This window comes from Monodon monoceros, unplaced genomic scaffold (genome assembly GCF_005190385.1).
Source record: "Monodon monoceros isolate NGI ecotype Baffin Bay Population unplaced genomic scaffold, NGI_Narwhal_1 Super_Scaffold_10, whole genome shotgun sequence".
In the NCBI taxonomy this organism is placed as follows: Eukaryota; Metazoa; Chordata; class Mammalia; order Artiodactyla; family Monodontidae; genus Monodon; species Monodon monoceros.
Genome location: NW_021703766.1, coordinates 4,926,444 through 4,939,420, shown reverse-complemented (window position 1 = coordinate 4,939,420; position 12,977 = coordinate 4,926,444). Strand labels below are relative to the sequence as shown.

The 12,977-nt window shown below is 42.5% G+C and overlaps 1 protein-coding gene across 1 annotated transcript in view; it reads left to right on the top strand.

The window, feature by feature from the left end:
- The window catches only part of CDH13 (cadherin 13), a 1,013,556-nt gene that overhangs the window by 997,460 nt on the left and 3,119 nt on the right, over window positions 1-12,977 (top strand). Inside the window, exons 12-13 of the mRNA XM_029206203.1 lie at window positions 3,382-3,615; window positions 7,439-7,657. Coding sequence (XP_029062036.1) covers window positions 3,382-3,615; window positions 7,439-7,657 — 453 coding nt within the window. The remainder of the gene's footprint in view (window positions 1-3,381; window positions 3,616-7,438; window positions 7,658-12,977) is intronic.

The following is a 12,977-nucleotide window of genomic DNA, read 5'->3' as shown; positions in this document are numbered from 1 at the left end:
AGACTCACGGAGTTTATCTGAGCCCGTCCTCAAACTCTCTGACCTCAGCCTCACAACAACTAAAACCAGGGTGTTTTAGATCAGCAGCTCTGAACATGCTCCAAGCCCAGGCTGCACTTCCAGTACTCCCAGTGACTGCGGACCCATCGGTATGAACGGACGTGCATTTCCCTGGAGGCAGGACCATGACCTTCATCAGATTCCCAAAGGGGAACCCACCTCCCGTTCAATTTAAGACCCACTGACAGGAGTGGTTCATCTCTCGGGACCCTTCCCTCTCCTGACACTCTAAAGACAGAAGCCCTTGCAGAGACAAGCAATCCCTCCACAGGTTGCGAGCTGGGACTTTCGCTGAGCCTTAATGTGTCCTCCGAGAATGTGGCCCTGGATGCCTCTGAGGAGCTGCCCGGAGGGGCAAGTGCAGGTCTAGCTCCATATCCCTTTGGAGCTAGGAGTGGGCCCTTGGGAGCCTGGGGTTGCTGGTGGAAAGGGGGAGAGGAGGGCCGTGGGACTTTTGCTGAGTGCCAGGGAATACCTAGAAGCTCCAGTATTTCCTGGGCCTCCGGAACTATTGGAGCCAAGGGGCTCGTGAGGAACCATTACATATTGAATCACATTTCATTTTGGATGGTGATTTTTTTTCCATCCTGTGCATATAAACTGGCAGAGGCTTTCCCTGAGGATTTTGAGAATCAAGTCTTTACCTTCTCAACAAAAGAAAAACAAGCTCATTTTACTTGACTTCAGAAAAAGACATCACCATCCTGGCCTGGGAATAACACATGGGGAACTGAAGACAGTAGTATAATTAAGTTCACGAAAGGCCAATTCTTACGACCATATTTCAAATACTCATAATGCCTTCTCATCCATTGTACCAAATGACTTCATATTATATTCAGAGTGAAAAAATTATAATGGATTCCTCTGAGATGTTCAATTAGTTCCATAAAAACAGAAAAATATTTTTTCAGTAAAGAAATTCAACCAAATTACTAAAGCTGACAGTGAGAAACCAACTTCAAAGTAATTACGCATTTCCTTTGAGCTCTTGCGCCAACAGAAGTTGGTGGTCTGCCACCGTTAGAAGTGGCCATCCTTCTGGTGATTAATTACAGTTGTGCTCCTATTTTAGCAGATACTTATTTGAATGTTTACTCTAGAACTGTCTTTGGGTGTTAATCTACTTAAATTTCCACCAGCCCCACTAAAGAGTATCTGTTCCCCAGATGCAGAGACGTAGAGAACAGGCTTGTGGTTGCCAGGGGTGGGGGGGGGGGGAAGAGAAGGAGTGGGAGTTTGGGATGAGCAGACGCAAACTATACAGAATGGATAGACAACAAGGTCCTACTGTAGAGCGCAGGGAACCATATTCAAAATTCTGTGAGAAACCACAATGGAAAAGAATGTGAAAGAGAATGTATACATATGTATAACTGAATCACTTTGCTGTACAGCAGAAATTAATACAACATTGTAAATCAACTATACTGCAATTAAAAATTAAAATAAAAAAAAATTTTAAGAGTATCTGTTCTCATGCTTCATGAACCACTGATCAGCTTCCTTCAAGCTTGTTTCTTCCCCACTAATGGAAATCACTCCCAAATAAGTCACCAGTCAATATCAAAAAAATGAACAACCCAATCCAGAAATGGGCAGAGGACCTAAATAGACATTTCTCCAAAGAAGACATACAGGTTGCCAACAAACACATGAAAGGATGCTCAACATCACTAATCATTAGAGAAATGCAAATCAAAACCACAATGAGGTGTCACCTCACACGGGTCAGAATGACCATCATCAAAAGATCTACAAACAACAAATGCTGGAGAGGGTGTGGAGAAAAGGGTACCCTCTTGCACAGCTGGTGTGAATGTAAACTGATACAGCCACTATGGAGAACAGCATGGAGGTTCCTTAAAAAACTAAAAATAGAACTACCATATGACCCAGCAGTCCCACTACTGGGCATATACCCTGAGAAAACCAAAATTCAAAAAGTCACATGCACCCCAATGTTTATTGCAGCACTATTTACAATAGCCAGGACATGGAAGCAACTTAAGTGTCCATCGACAGATGAATGGATAAAGAAGATGTGGCACATATATACAATGGAATATTACTCAGCCATAAAAAGAAATGAAATTGAGTTATTTGTAGTGAGGTGGATGGACCTAGAGTCTGTCATACAGAGTGAAGTAAGTCAAAAACAGAAAAACAAATACCGTATGCTAACACATATATATGGCATCTAAAAAAAAAAAAAGGTTCTTATGAATCTAGGGGCCGGACAGGAATAAAAACGCAGATGTAGAGAATGGACTTGAGGACATGGTGGGGTGGGAAAGGGAAGCTGGGATGAAGTGAGAGAGTGGCATGGACATATATACACTACCAAATGTAAAATAGATGACTTAGTATGATAATCTAAGTGCAATTCCACTCCTGGGCATATATCTGGAGAAGACTATAATTCAAAAAAATACATGCACCCTTTTGTTCATAGCAGCACTGTTTACAATAGCCAAGACATGGAAGCAACCTAAGTGTCCCTCAACAGATGAATGGATATCAGGGGGAAAACATCAGTTTTTACTTTTTAATATTGTATCCAAATAATATTAAGTTTCACTTAGAAGTGAATATATGCATGCAGGATACTTTCCACTTTGCTTCAGTAACCCATAATTATTCAAAACCTAATGAATTGATGTCAGACTCCAGTTAATATGACAATGTAGGAAAGTACTGTCTCCCGCTATGGGTATAGGCCTCTAGAAATTAATAACTGGGGAAAAAAGGGTCATGAAATCACATATAGGCATTCAACAAAAAAAAGATCAAATCTCTTTTCTCTCTCGCTAAGGGCATATGTCTCAAACAGGTTTCTTCATATCTGTGCCCCTCTCCCCTACCGCCCACCCCCCACCCCCCACCAAAACCATTTGCTCTTGAACATTTAAGTCTTGCTCTTTTGTGCTGCATACATCCTCCTGTTAGAAAGAGAAATCCATGCCACTCAATTGTTTTTACTCAATAGGCTTAGAGTCAGAATTTTAAATTAAAAAAAAAAATCCAAAAAAAAATGAATGGATAAAGAAGATGTGGTATATAGATGCAATGGACTATTATTCAGCCATAAAAAAAGAGTGAAATAATGCCATTCACAGCAACGTGGATGGACCTAGAGATCATACGAAAAAGCTTTTTAAACCACTGAACTTTATACAAAGATGGAAGCTATCCCTGTTCGTCCTGTTTGAAACCTGGTGACAACAGTAAGGGCATCTGGCACTTTGGGGAAAGGTACTGTGGACAGCGACTCCTGCATTGTACCGGTTGTGTGCTAACATCTCCCCCCTTTCTCTGTAGGCAACCCTCCCGCTACTGGCACTGGGACTTTGCTGATAACTCTGGAAGACGTGAATGACAACGCGCCCTTCATTTACCCCACGGTAGCGGAGGTCTGTGATGACGCCAAAAACCTCAGCGTAGTCATTTTGGGAGCTTCAGATAAGGATCTCCACCCAAATACAGATCCTTTCAAATTTGAAATCCATAAACCAACTGTTCCTGATAAAGTCTGGAAGATCTCCAAGATCAACAGTAAGTCCACCTAACATTCTGTAGTTACCCTTCAGCTTTGAAGCCTAGTTTCCCTGGCGTGGTTTCTGTTCCCAGCCTGTGCCTCCTCTATGCTCTCGGGTTTCCTCACATGGTTTGTTTCAAGCTATTCACACATTACAAATACTGACAATTTTCCTACCAGCACCTGTATACGATTTGTAAAAATATTGAATGTCTGTTCCTTAGAAATGCAAACATGAAAGTTTTCTCTTTCGCTTCCTCTCTTTTCTATGCTGTACCCTGTATACTACACAGCCCGTGCTTTACACTCCACACCCACCCAGTGGTTCAGCCTTCAAAAGCCAGGGGTCTTGGCTCAGCTGCCTCTCCTCTGTGTTTCCCTTAACTACCTTAATTTTCACCAGCACTTTGCAGAGATTTTCCATGCTATGCTTGCTTTCCTAAGAAGCACCAATATGAGAATCTTCAGAAAGTCTTAACCTCTAATCCTCCAACTTCCATTTTATGCTGCAGATCTCAGAATTGACTTTGTAAAATGACCTTGACTTTGACTTTCGACTTTGATATCTTCTCCCATCTGTCCTGTCCCTCATTTATGAAACTTTCAAACAGTGTCCCTTTCTACCAGTCCCTGCACATGGACAGGTGGAATTTAAAAATTTAAATTTAAAACTTTATCATCTGCCTTATTAAGACTGAAATATCAATGTACTGAATTAACAAGTATCCCTGTATCACAACACCCCCTCCACCTCCCCCGCCATGGCAAATGTGAACTCGCTACTAAGATCACCTTGCCTCACAATAAAGCCCCAAACCGGAACTCACACATTATGTACACTTTGCCATCAATAGCGAATTTATCCTGCGATTGACCCAGTCAGGGCTGGGCTCCCTGTTCTTACTTCAGCAGTACAGTTTTTGAGAGGGATGGGGACTTACCCATTTCATGAAGTTTTGAAAATGTATTGTACAGTCATACATAAAATTTTCTATTAAAAAATGTCACATGTATTGTTATGGCCTTATCTCATATCTCATTTTATTGGTGTCTTTCTCTTGTCATTGATTCTCTTTGCCTGTTTGTCTATTTTATTGCTGTTTAAAGAATGAATTTTGTTACACTGATTATTTTTAATTAAAACAGCCCTTCTCTTGTTTGAGGGGTTAGTGTTTTATTTGCTAGTTTTTGTGACTGTAGCTCGTTTGAATAATCATCCCCAGTTCTTTCCAGCTGGAACTTTCTCATTTAAGCGTTTCTCCGCTCCTTGCGGGAGATCAGAGAATGTTCCTCGTGTTAACCTGCCGTTTCACTGGGGTCATCATCCACATTGGTTGTTTCTGCTGCTGTAGCCGTCTGGATAGGATAATACTTCAGCTGTTTTTGTTTTCAGGTCATCACACTCTCTTTTCCCTCCTGGTTTTATTTAATAGTTAAAATACCTTCTCAATTCTTTTTCTTGTCCCAGAATTTTTTTCTGAGTACTTAGCATTGTTTATGCCCAGAAAGGAACAGTTGAAAAAAAAAAAAAGGGACTTCCCTGGTGGTGCAGTGGTTAAGAATCCGCCTGCCAGTGCAGGGGACACAGGTTCAAGCCCTGGTTTGGGAAGATCCCACATGCCACGGAGCAGCTAAGCCCGTGTGCCACAACAACTGAGTCTGCGCTCTAGAGCCCGCAAGCCACAACTACTGAGCCCATGTGCCACAACTACTGAGCCCACGTGCCACAACTACTGAAGCCTGTGTGCCCAGAGCCCGTGCTCTGCAACAAGAGAAACCACTGCAATGAGAAGCCCACACACCACAGTGAAGAGTAAACCCCGCTCGACACAACTAAGCCCACGTGCAACAACAAAGACCCAACACAGCCAAAAATAAATAAATAAAATAAATAAATTTAAAAAAATAAAAAGAATCCGCCTGCCAATGCAGGGAACACAGGTTCGAGCCCTGGTCCAGGAAGATCCCACATGCCATGGAGCAACTAAGCCTGTGAGCCACAACTACTGAGCCTGCACTCTAGAGCCCACGACCCACAACTAGTGAGCCCGCATGCCAGAACTACTGAAGCCGGCGTGCCTAGAGCCCATGCTCTGCAACAAGAGAAGCCACCACAATGAGAAGCCCACGCACCACAACGAAGAGTAGCCCCCAGTCAACACAATTAGAGAAAGCCCATGTGCAGCAATGAAGACCTGACGCAGCCAAAAATAAATAAATAAATAAATTTATTTTTTAAAAAAATCCGTAGTCATCTGAGTGATTGAAAAGCAAATAACCCGAGGCCGAAAACAGTGCCAGGTGGGGTGGCCACTTTTGAGTGCTTGCCCAGTGGCCTGGGTAACCGCAGATCTTCCCACCAAACGTGGGCTTAAAGATCCAGTCTCCAGGTTGTGCATTGTGCTATGGATTCCCACCCAAACCTAGGGGTGCAGGCTGAGGCCTGATAGAGACTAGACTATAGAACCCATCCCCGTAGCAACACATGGGGACCTACACACCTTAAGAGTAAGTGGATTTTTCAGAACTACAATGAGGTATCACCTCACACCGGTTAGAATGAGCATCATCAGAAAATCTACAAACAACAAATGCTGGAGAGGGTGTGGAGAAAAGGGAACCTCTTGCACTGTTGGTGGGAGTGTAGTGATACAGCCACTATGGAGAACAGTATGGAGGTTCCTCAAAAAACTAAAAATAGAGCTACCATATGATCTAGCAATCCCACTACTGGGCACATACCCAGAGAAAACTATAATTCAAAAAGACACATGTACCCCAATGTTCATTGCAGCACTATTTACAATAGCCAGGACATGGAAGCAACCTAAATGCTCATCGACAGACGAATGGATAAAGAAGATGTGATACATATATAAAATGGAATATTACTCAGCCATAAAAAGGAACGAAATTGGGTCATTTGTAGAGACGTGGATGGACCTAGAGACTGTCATACAGAGTGAAGTAAGTCAGAAAGAGAAAAACAAATGTCGTATATTAACGCATGTATGTGGAACCTAGAAAAATGGTACAGATGAACCGGTTTGCAGGGCAGAAATAGAGACACAGATGTAGAGAACAAACGTATGGACACCAACGGGGGAAAGTGGCAGGGGTGGTGGTGGTGGTGGGATGAATTGGGAGATTGGGATCGACATAAATACACTAATATGAATAAAATAGATAACTAATAAGAACCTGCTGTATAAAAAATAAATTAATTTTTTTTAAAAAGTGAGTGGATTTTTGTTATTGTTCCAAAAATGTATTTTGATTATTTGAATTTGTATTCTTATGTAAAAATGCTCTAAGCTGACAATTTCTTTTTTTTTCTTTTTTTCCCAGCTTTAATGACCTTTAATTGACAAATAAAAATTGTATATATTTAAGATGTACAATGTGACAATTCGAGCATGGGTTTTTACATTATTTCTTCTAAATGTTGCATGTGATCTTTGTGAAGATGGCTTTATCAGTATAATAAATGTTCAGGGAGGAGTTCTTGGTACTCAGTCATCTTCACAAAAGTGGGTCCTCTTGAAATTGATTATAATAGCCCTGAACCATAGAACTCCTCGATGCTGGGAGTGTTTTATCTGGCACTTCCTGGTATGGTGGCCACCAGCCATGTGTGGTTGCCAGAAACTTGAGATGTGACTTCTGCAGCTGAAGAAGTGAGTCTTTATTTTTATTTGATGTTAATGGATTTATATTTAAGCACTCTTTCAGTTAAATGAATAAACTGCCTGTTTTGTGTGGGTTTAGTGGCCGAAACTCCACTCTTTGATTTGGAAACGTCCAGCCCTCTCTCATGAAGGCCTCCCTTTGTCTTAATAGATACGCACGCCCTGGTAAGCCTTCTTCAAAATCTGAACAAAGCAAATTACCACCTGCCCATCATGGTGACAGATTCAGGGAAACCACCCATGACGAACATCACAGACCTCAGGGTACAAGTGTGTTCCTGCAAGAATTCCAAAGTGGACTGCAACACGGCAGGCGCCCCGCACTTCAGCACAACCGCAGTCCTGCTCCTGTCTTTCTTCAGCTTAGCTCGTAAGTTGACCAAACTCCAGTGCATGCACAGTACAAAAACATAACTTCACCAAAGCTATTGGTTTCCATATATCCTTCCCAAAAAATTTATCCCAGAGGAAACATTCATGTTTAGTTTATGTCGGTGTAACAGAGTGTTACCTGTAAAAGTGCTCTGACTAATGGTGAAAGGCGCCTTCACATCCCCCTGCCCAGTAATGTGAGGAACGGTGCAAAGGCACCCAAGGCTGTCCTACAGAGCAGGTGGTAAGAAACTTCCTGCAGATGCCCCTGAACTTGAGCTCATACAAATGTGCCCAGATTGCTTAACTGGTCTACTAGGGCCCTGTTTCCCTCTGCATTGTGTGGAATTATCTTTAGTGAGGTTAAAGGAGATTCCATACCTTTTTAAGAAGAGTCATGAGAATGCATGGAGAGAGGTTGACGCCATAGGAAAAGAGATAAATGCATAACTCACACATTTTTTTTTACTGACCAGTAGTCAGTCATGACTATGACATAATGAAGCATTATTTTAAACAAATGAATTACTATGCAGAGTAATATAGATGTGAGCATGAAATGAATAGATACGTGTGTCAGATATTTCCTATTTATGGCACACTAGTCCAATTTCAACCTTAGAAATGATTCACATATAGCTAATGCCATTCAAAAGCCTTTGGGGCCTCAGTATTTACATTTTGAGAAGGTTGTTTGTGTTGTTGTGAATTAGGAGGTTGAGAAATTGATGATTAGAAAATAAAGAATAAAAGTTATTGTATCCTGGTGACAGTGGTGAGTGGAGTCAACAGGAAATCACACATTCCAACGTCAGACACTTATAGCTGTGCTGAGCCAGAGCCCTGGGCGTAGAACTAAAGAGGAGACCTCACAGTGAGGAGTGTCTCGATGGGTGGGTGGGTGGGTGCGTGGGTGGATGGGTGGGTGGGTGGATGGGTGGGTGGGTGGGTGGATGGGTGGGTGGGTGGGTGGGTGGATGGGTGGATGGGTGGAGCAAGGGAGGGGGGTAGAAAGGAAGGGAGGGAGGGAGGGAGGGAAGAAATATATATTCCTCTCTCTCTCTCATTCTTATATTCTCTTCCTTTTTCTTTTTCTCTCTTTCTTTCTTTCTTTCTTTCTCCTTCCTTCCTTCCTTCCTTTCTTCTTCCTTTTTCTTCAAGATATAAAGTATTACAGATGAAGCTGAAATCCCCTGTGTTCCTCTCCCTAGTTTCATTTCCTGTTCTCTCTCCCCAGAGACAATAGCTATCATGAGCTAGAGTGTGTGTGGACATTGTTTTATACTGTTACTACACACACACACACACACACACACACACACACACACACACACATACCCCAAATATAGTTCTACTTTGTGCAGTTTGTCAGACTTGATCTAATCCATATTATATTGAGCCTGATGTTCTGCAACTCGCTTTTCTTCCTCTCCACATTACATTTCCAAGTTCCATCTATGTTGCTCTGGTTCAGGGGTCGGCAAACTTTTTTCATCAAGGGTCAGGTGGCAAATATTTTGGGCTCTGTGGGCCACATCAGGGCTCTGTCACATATTCTTTTCTATGGCTTTTTTGTTTCTGTCATCTGTGTCTTACTACCTTTAGAAGTGTGAAACTCTTCTTAATTCGAGAGCCATATAAACGCACTATGGTGCACCAGCCAGGTACCCCTGCTCTGGTTCATTCACTTTAACTGCTCAAGAGCATCCCATCCCTTCCCATCATAGGAATTAGGCACAGCGTATTCCCCTGTCAACAGACGCATGTGGATTATTTAGTGTCCTGCTCTGACCAGCTAACTCTACTGCAGTAAACCTCTGGAATGTTTTCCACGAGCTTCTCAAGTGAGCGCTAGACAGACAGCGAGCCCAGCACTGGGTCTGGGTTCTGAGACCCACTGGAATTCACATATAGCAGAGTCTGGGTAAACTAGAGGGCAGTACTTCCAGGCTGATTGTACAGAAATAAGAATGCTGTATTTGTGCACGTGTGTGTGTGTACACAGATGGAGAAGATAGCTGAGTAGCCACTCACACGTCACCCTCTGTAAATACAATTACACAACATCAAAGCCTGACTCTTGATGAACCGAGGCTCTGCAGGACCCTGCGCATTTATCAGCACCTCTAGATGGCCAGGGAGGTTTTTAAATGGAGACTTCCTACTGCTGATTGTGGAAATACGGATTCCCAGGCCCATCCAACCCATGGAACCAACATCCCAAGAGACAGTGGCCTCCAGCACACACACCGAGTGTTTGTATATTTGCACACAATATATTTTATGATAATACACATGCCTGCTACTCCAAATCCATGTATTAAACATTAGTAAGATGTAATCTGTCTGTTTAGATTAAAAGGAATATGAATAGCCATGGCAGTATTTGCTTCCTCCCAACAAGGGGTTTTCTTGTTCGCCCTACTTTGGGGACCCCTGACGTACAGGCATCAGTAATGAGCAGGTTCCCAAGGATGGCTCACTTCTCATCTCTCCCAGCTGAGCTCTTGGATCACAGTCAATCCTGATAACACCTCAAGAACTCATGTTCATTTTATACTCAAAATAGTATCACTGAGAGAAGACAGATGCATGCATTCTGTGTTTGAGATATCAGATGTGCTTTCTTTTCTCACCTAAATGGAGAGCCACCTGGTTATCCCACTGCAGGTAAGGGCACCTGAGATCAGGCCAAAATCATTCTCAGAAAGGAGCCCTGAATCTCCCTACACAGCTGGAAAGGTACTCAGTTGACCCTTCCATGTTTTGCACCACAAGACATGTAGTTGCAGCCCCCAAAATAGTTAAGAACAGGTGTCATCACCCATCTGTCTGGCTTCAAAACGAACCTCAGTCTGGCCTTATATCAAAGGTATAAGATTATTTAATAATGTTCATTTGAACATTAGAGATGCCTGCTAAATATAACGATTCTTGTTTTATTATAGACCTAGTCCAAGTTGTTCTTCCTAACAGGAAAAGAATGAAACTAATAATGTAGGCATGTGAGGAATAAGTAACCATGGGTGTTCTATGGCTCAGACTCTCTCCTAAGAGCAAGGTCAAAGTGGCTGACCCATCTGTGCAGCTGTTAACGTGACAGTGGCAAGAGGGCACACAGAAATGGGCCTAAAACATCAAGCAAGGTGTGGGGCGTGGGCCCGAAGAGCACTGAAGTTAGGTCGTAAGGTGGAAGAGCAAGGTGACGTCCCCACCCAGCCATTGTCCTTGAATGGATTTAGGGATGTGGTAGAATCTGGTTTTTGGTTTTGTTTTTTTTGAATTTTATTTTATTTATGTTTTTATACAGCAGGTTCTTGTTAGTTATCCATTTTATACATATTAGTGTATATATGTCAATCCCAATCTAGAATCTGTTTGATGTTTCTTTAAAGCAGTGGTTGTCAAACTACAGCCCAAGGGCCAAATAAAGCCACTTCCTGCTTCAAAGTTTTGATTAGAACACAGCAGGTCCATTTATACACTGTCTGTGTGTCTGCTTTCTGCTACCACCGCAGAAAGAGTTGAGTGGTTGCCCCTGAGACCCTTTGGCCCGAAAAGCCGAAAACATTTTTACTATCTGGCTCTTGGCAGAAAAAGTGTGTCAATGCCTTCTTTAAGGCCTTGTTCATAAAACTGCAGGGGTCACATCATCCAACATGGGAAGAGAAAACGGGTTTTCCTCCTCCTCTCAAATAATATTCTGATCCAAGTAGACTAGCATTAACGAAACACCCCGTGTTCTGTGGCTTTTCTCTTTGTTTCCGTCATTGCCCTGGTGGTTTTATCCCACTCTGTAGATGAGACACTGATGCTCAGAAAGGTCCCATGGAGGCCGGTGTTCGTCATTAGACTGCCTCCCTTGTGGAAAAAGATAATAACATGTCAGTTTATTACAGTACCGTAGGTGGTATTACAATACCGTAGGTGGCTTTATTGCATCTGAGAGTTGAACTGAGAGATACACACTTCCTTCTTTGACATCTAAAAGTAAAGGAAATAAAACTACTGACATTGAAAGTAAAAGAAATTGTAAATGAAATTATTTTCGCTGCCAATTTTGTTGTTTAAATTATGTGTCGATGGGGCTTCCCTGGTGGCGCAGTGGTTGAGAGTCCGCCTGCCGATGCGGGGGACACGGGTTCGTGCCCCGGTCCGGGAAGATCCCACATGCCGCGGAGCGGCTGGGCCCGTGAGCCATGGTCGCAGGGCCTGCCCGTCCGGAGCCTGTGCTCCGCAATGGGAGAGGCCACAACAGTGAGAGGCCCGCGTACCGCAAAAAAAAAAAAATTATGGGTTGATGACATTGAGGGGAAGCGTAATTCTCCCCCAAGACCCTCCCAAGGAAGCAAACTGGCATCTCCATTAGGGTTTTTTGTAGGGCTCTGTGTGGTGTGACAAGGCAAGTTCAAGGAAGAATACTGTGCTGAAACCTTCCTGAACATTGTTTTAGGCCTAATTAATCAGCAAGAGCAAGAATATAAAAGGACAGATGAGGTGAACCATTTGAACAAGTACCAAAATTAAATGTCTCTGTGTTTGGAAAGGAGAGGGCATTGAATCGTAATCTTGATCACAAGGAAGAAGTTTAAAGAGGTGACCAAGAAGAGCAAAAACAGCCACTGGAAATACTTTTCATTCTAATGCTTTTTATTGAGGTATTATTTGCATTCCATAAAATTCACCTATTTTAAGGGTACAGTTTGATGAATTTTGGTAAAGTGTAGCCACTCCACAATCAAGATGCAGTTTCCTTGTATCCCTTTGCTGTTGATCCCCTCCCCCCAATCCAGACTCTCAGTAATCTGCCTTCTCTTACTAGTTTCTTGCCTTTTCTAGAATTTTCTACAAATGAAATCATACAGTCCATATCGTTGAGTGTGTCAATATTTTGTTCCTTTTCATTGTGAAATATGTTATGGGCAGAGGCAGGGCCTGGAAGCACCAAGCCCAAGTAGAGCAGGCTGTGCTCTGCCTTCAGACAGAGCCGATCCCTCCAAGTAGTACAAGTTCATGGACAATGACAGTCGACCTCCGACCTCGCACATGCACCACTGAAAACATTACATAATCATGGACTACTTCATGTAATCAACTCAACTGTCACAGGAGATAGGTTATAGTCTAAGTTGACAAACAGGGATTGGACAGTTTCAAATGTAGTAGATCTTATTCGGCCAAAATTTTTTTCCTATTTTTCTCAGTGACCAAAATGATTATTTTGAGTTATTGATCTCACACAGGAAAATATTTTTAAATGAAATTAGTGATGCCATTTAATATGTTCTTTTCCAGTCTTTCTTCAAATAGGTGAATCT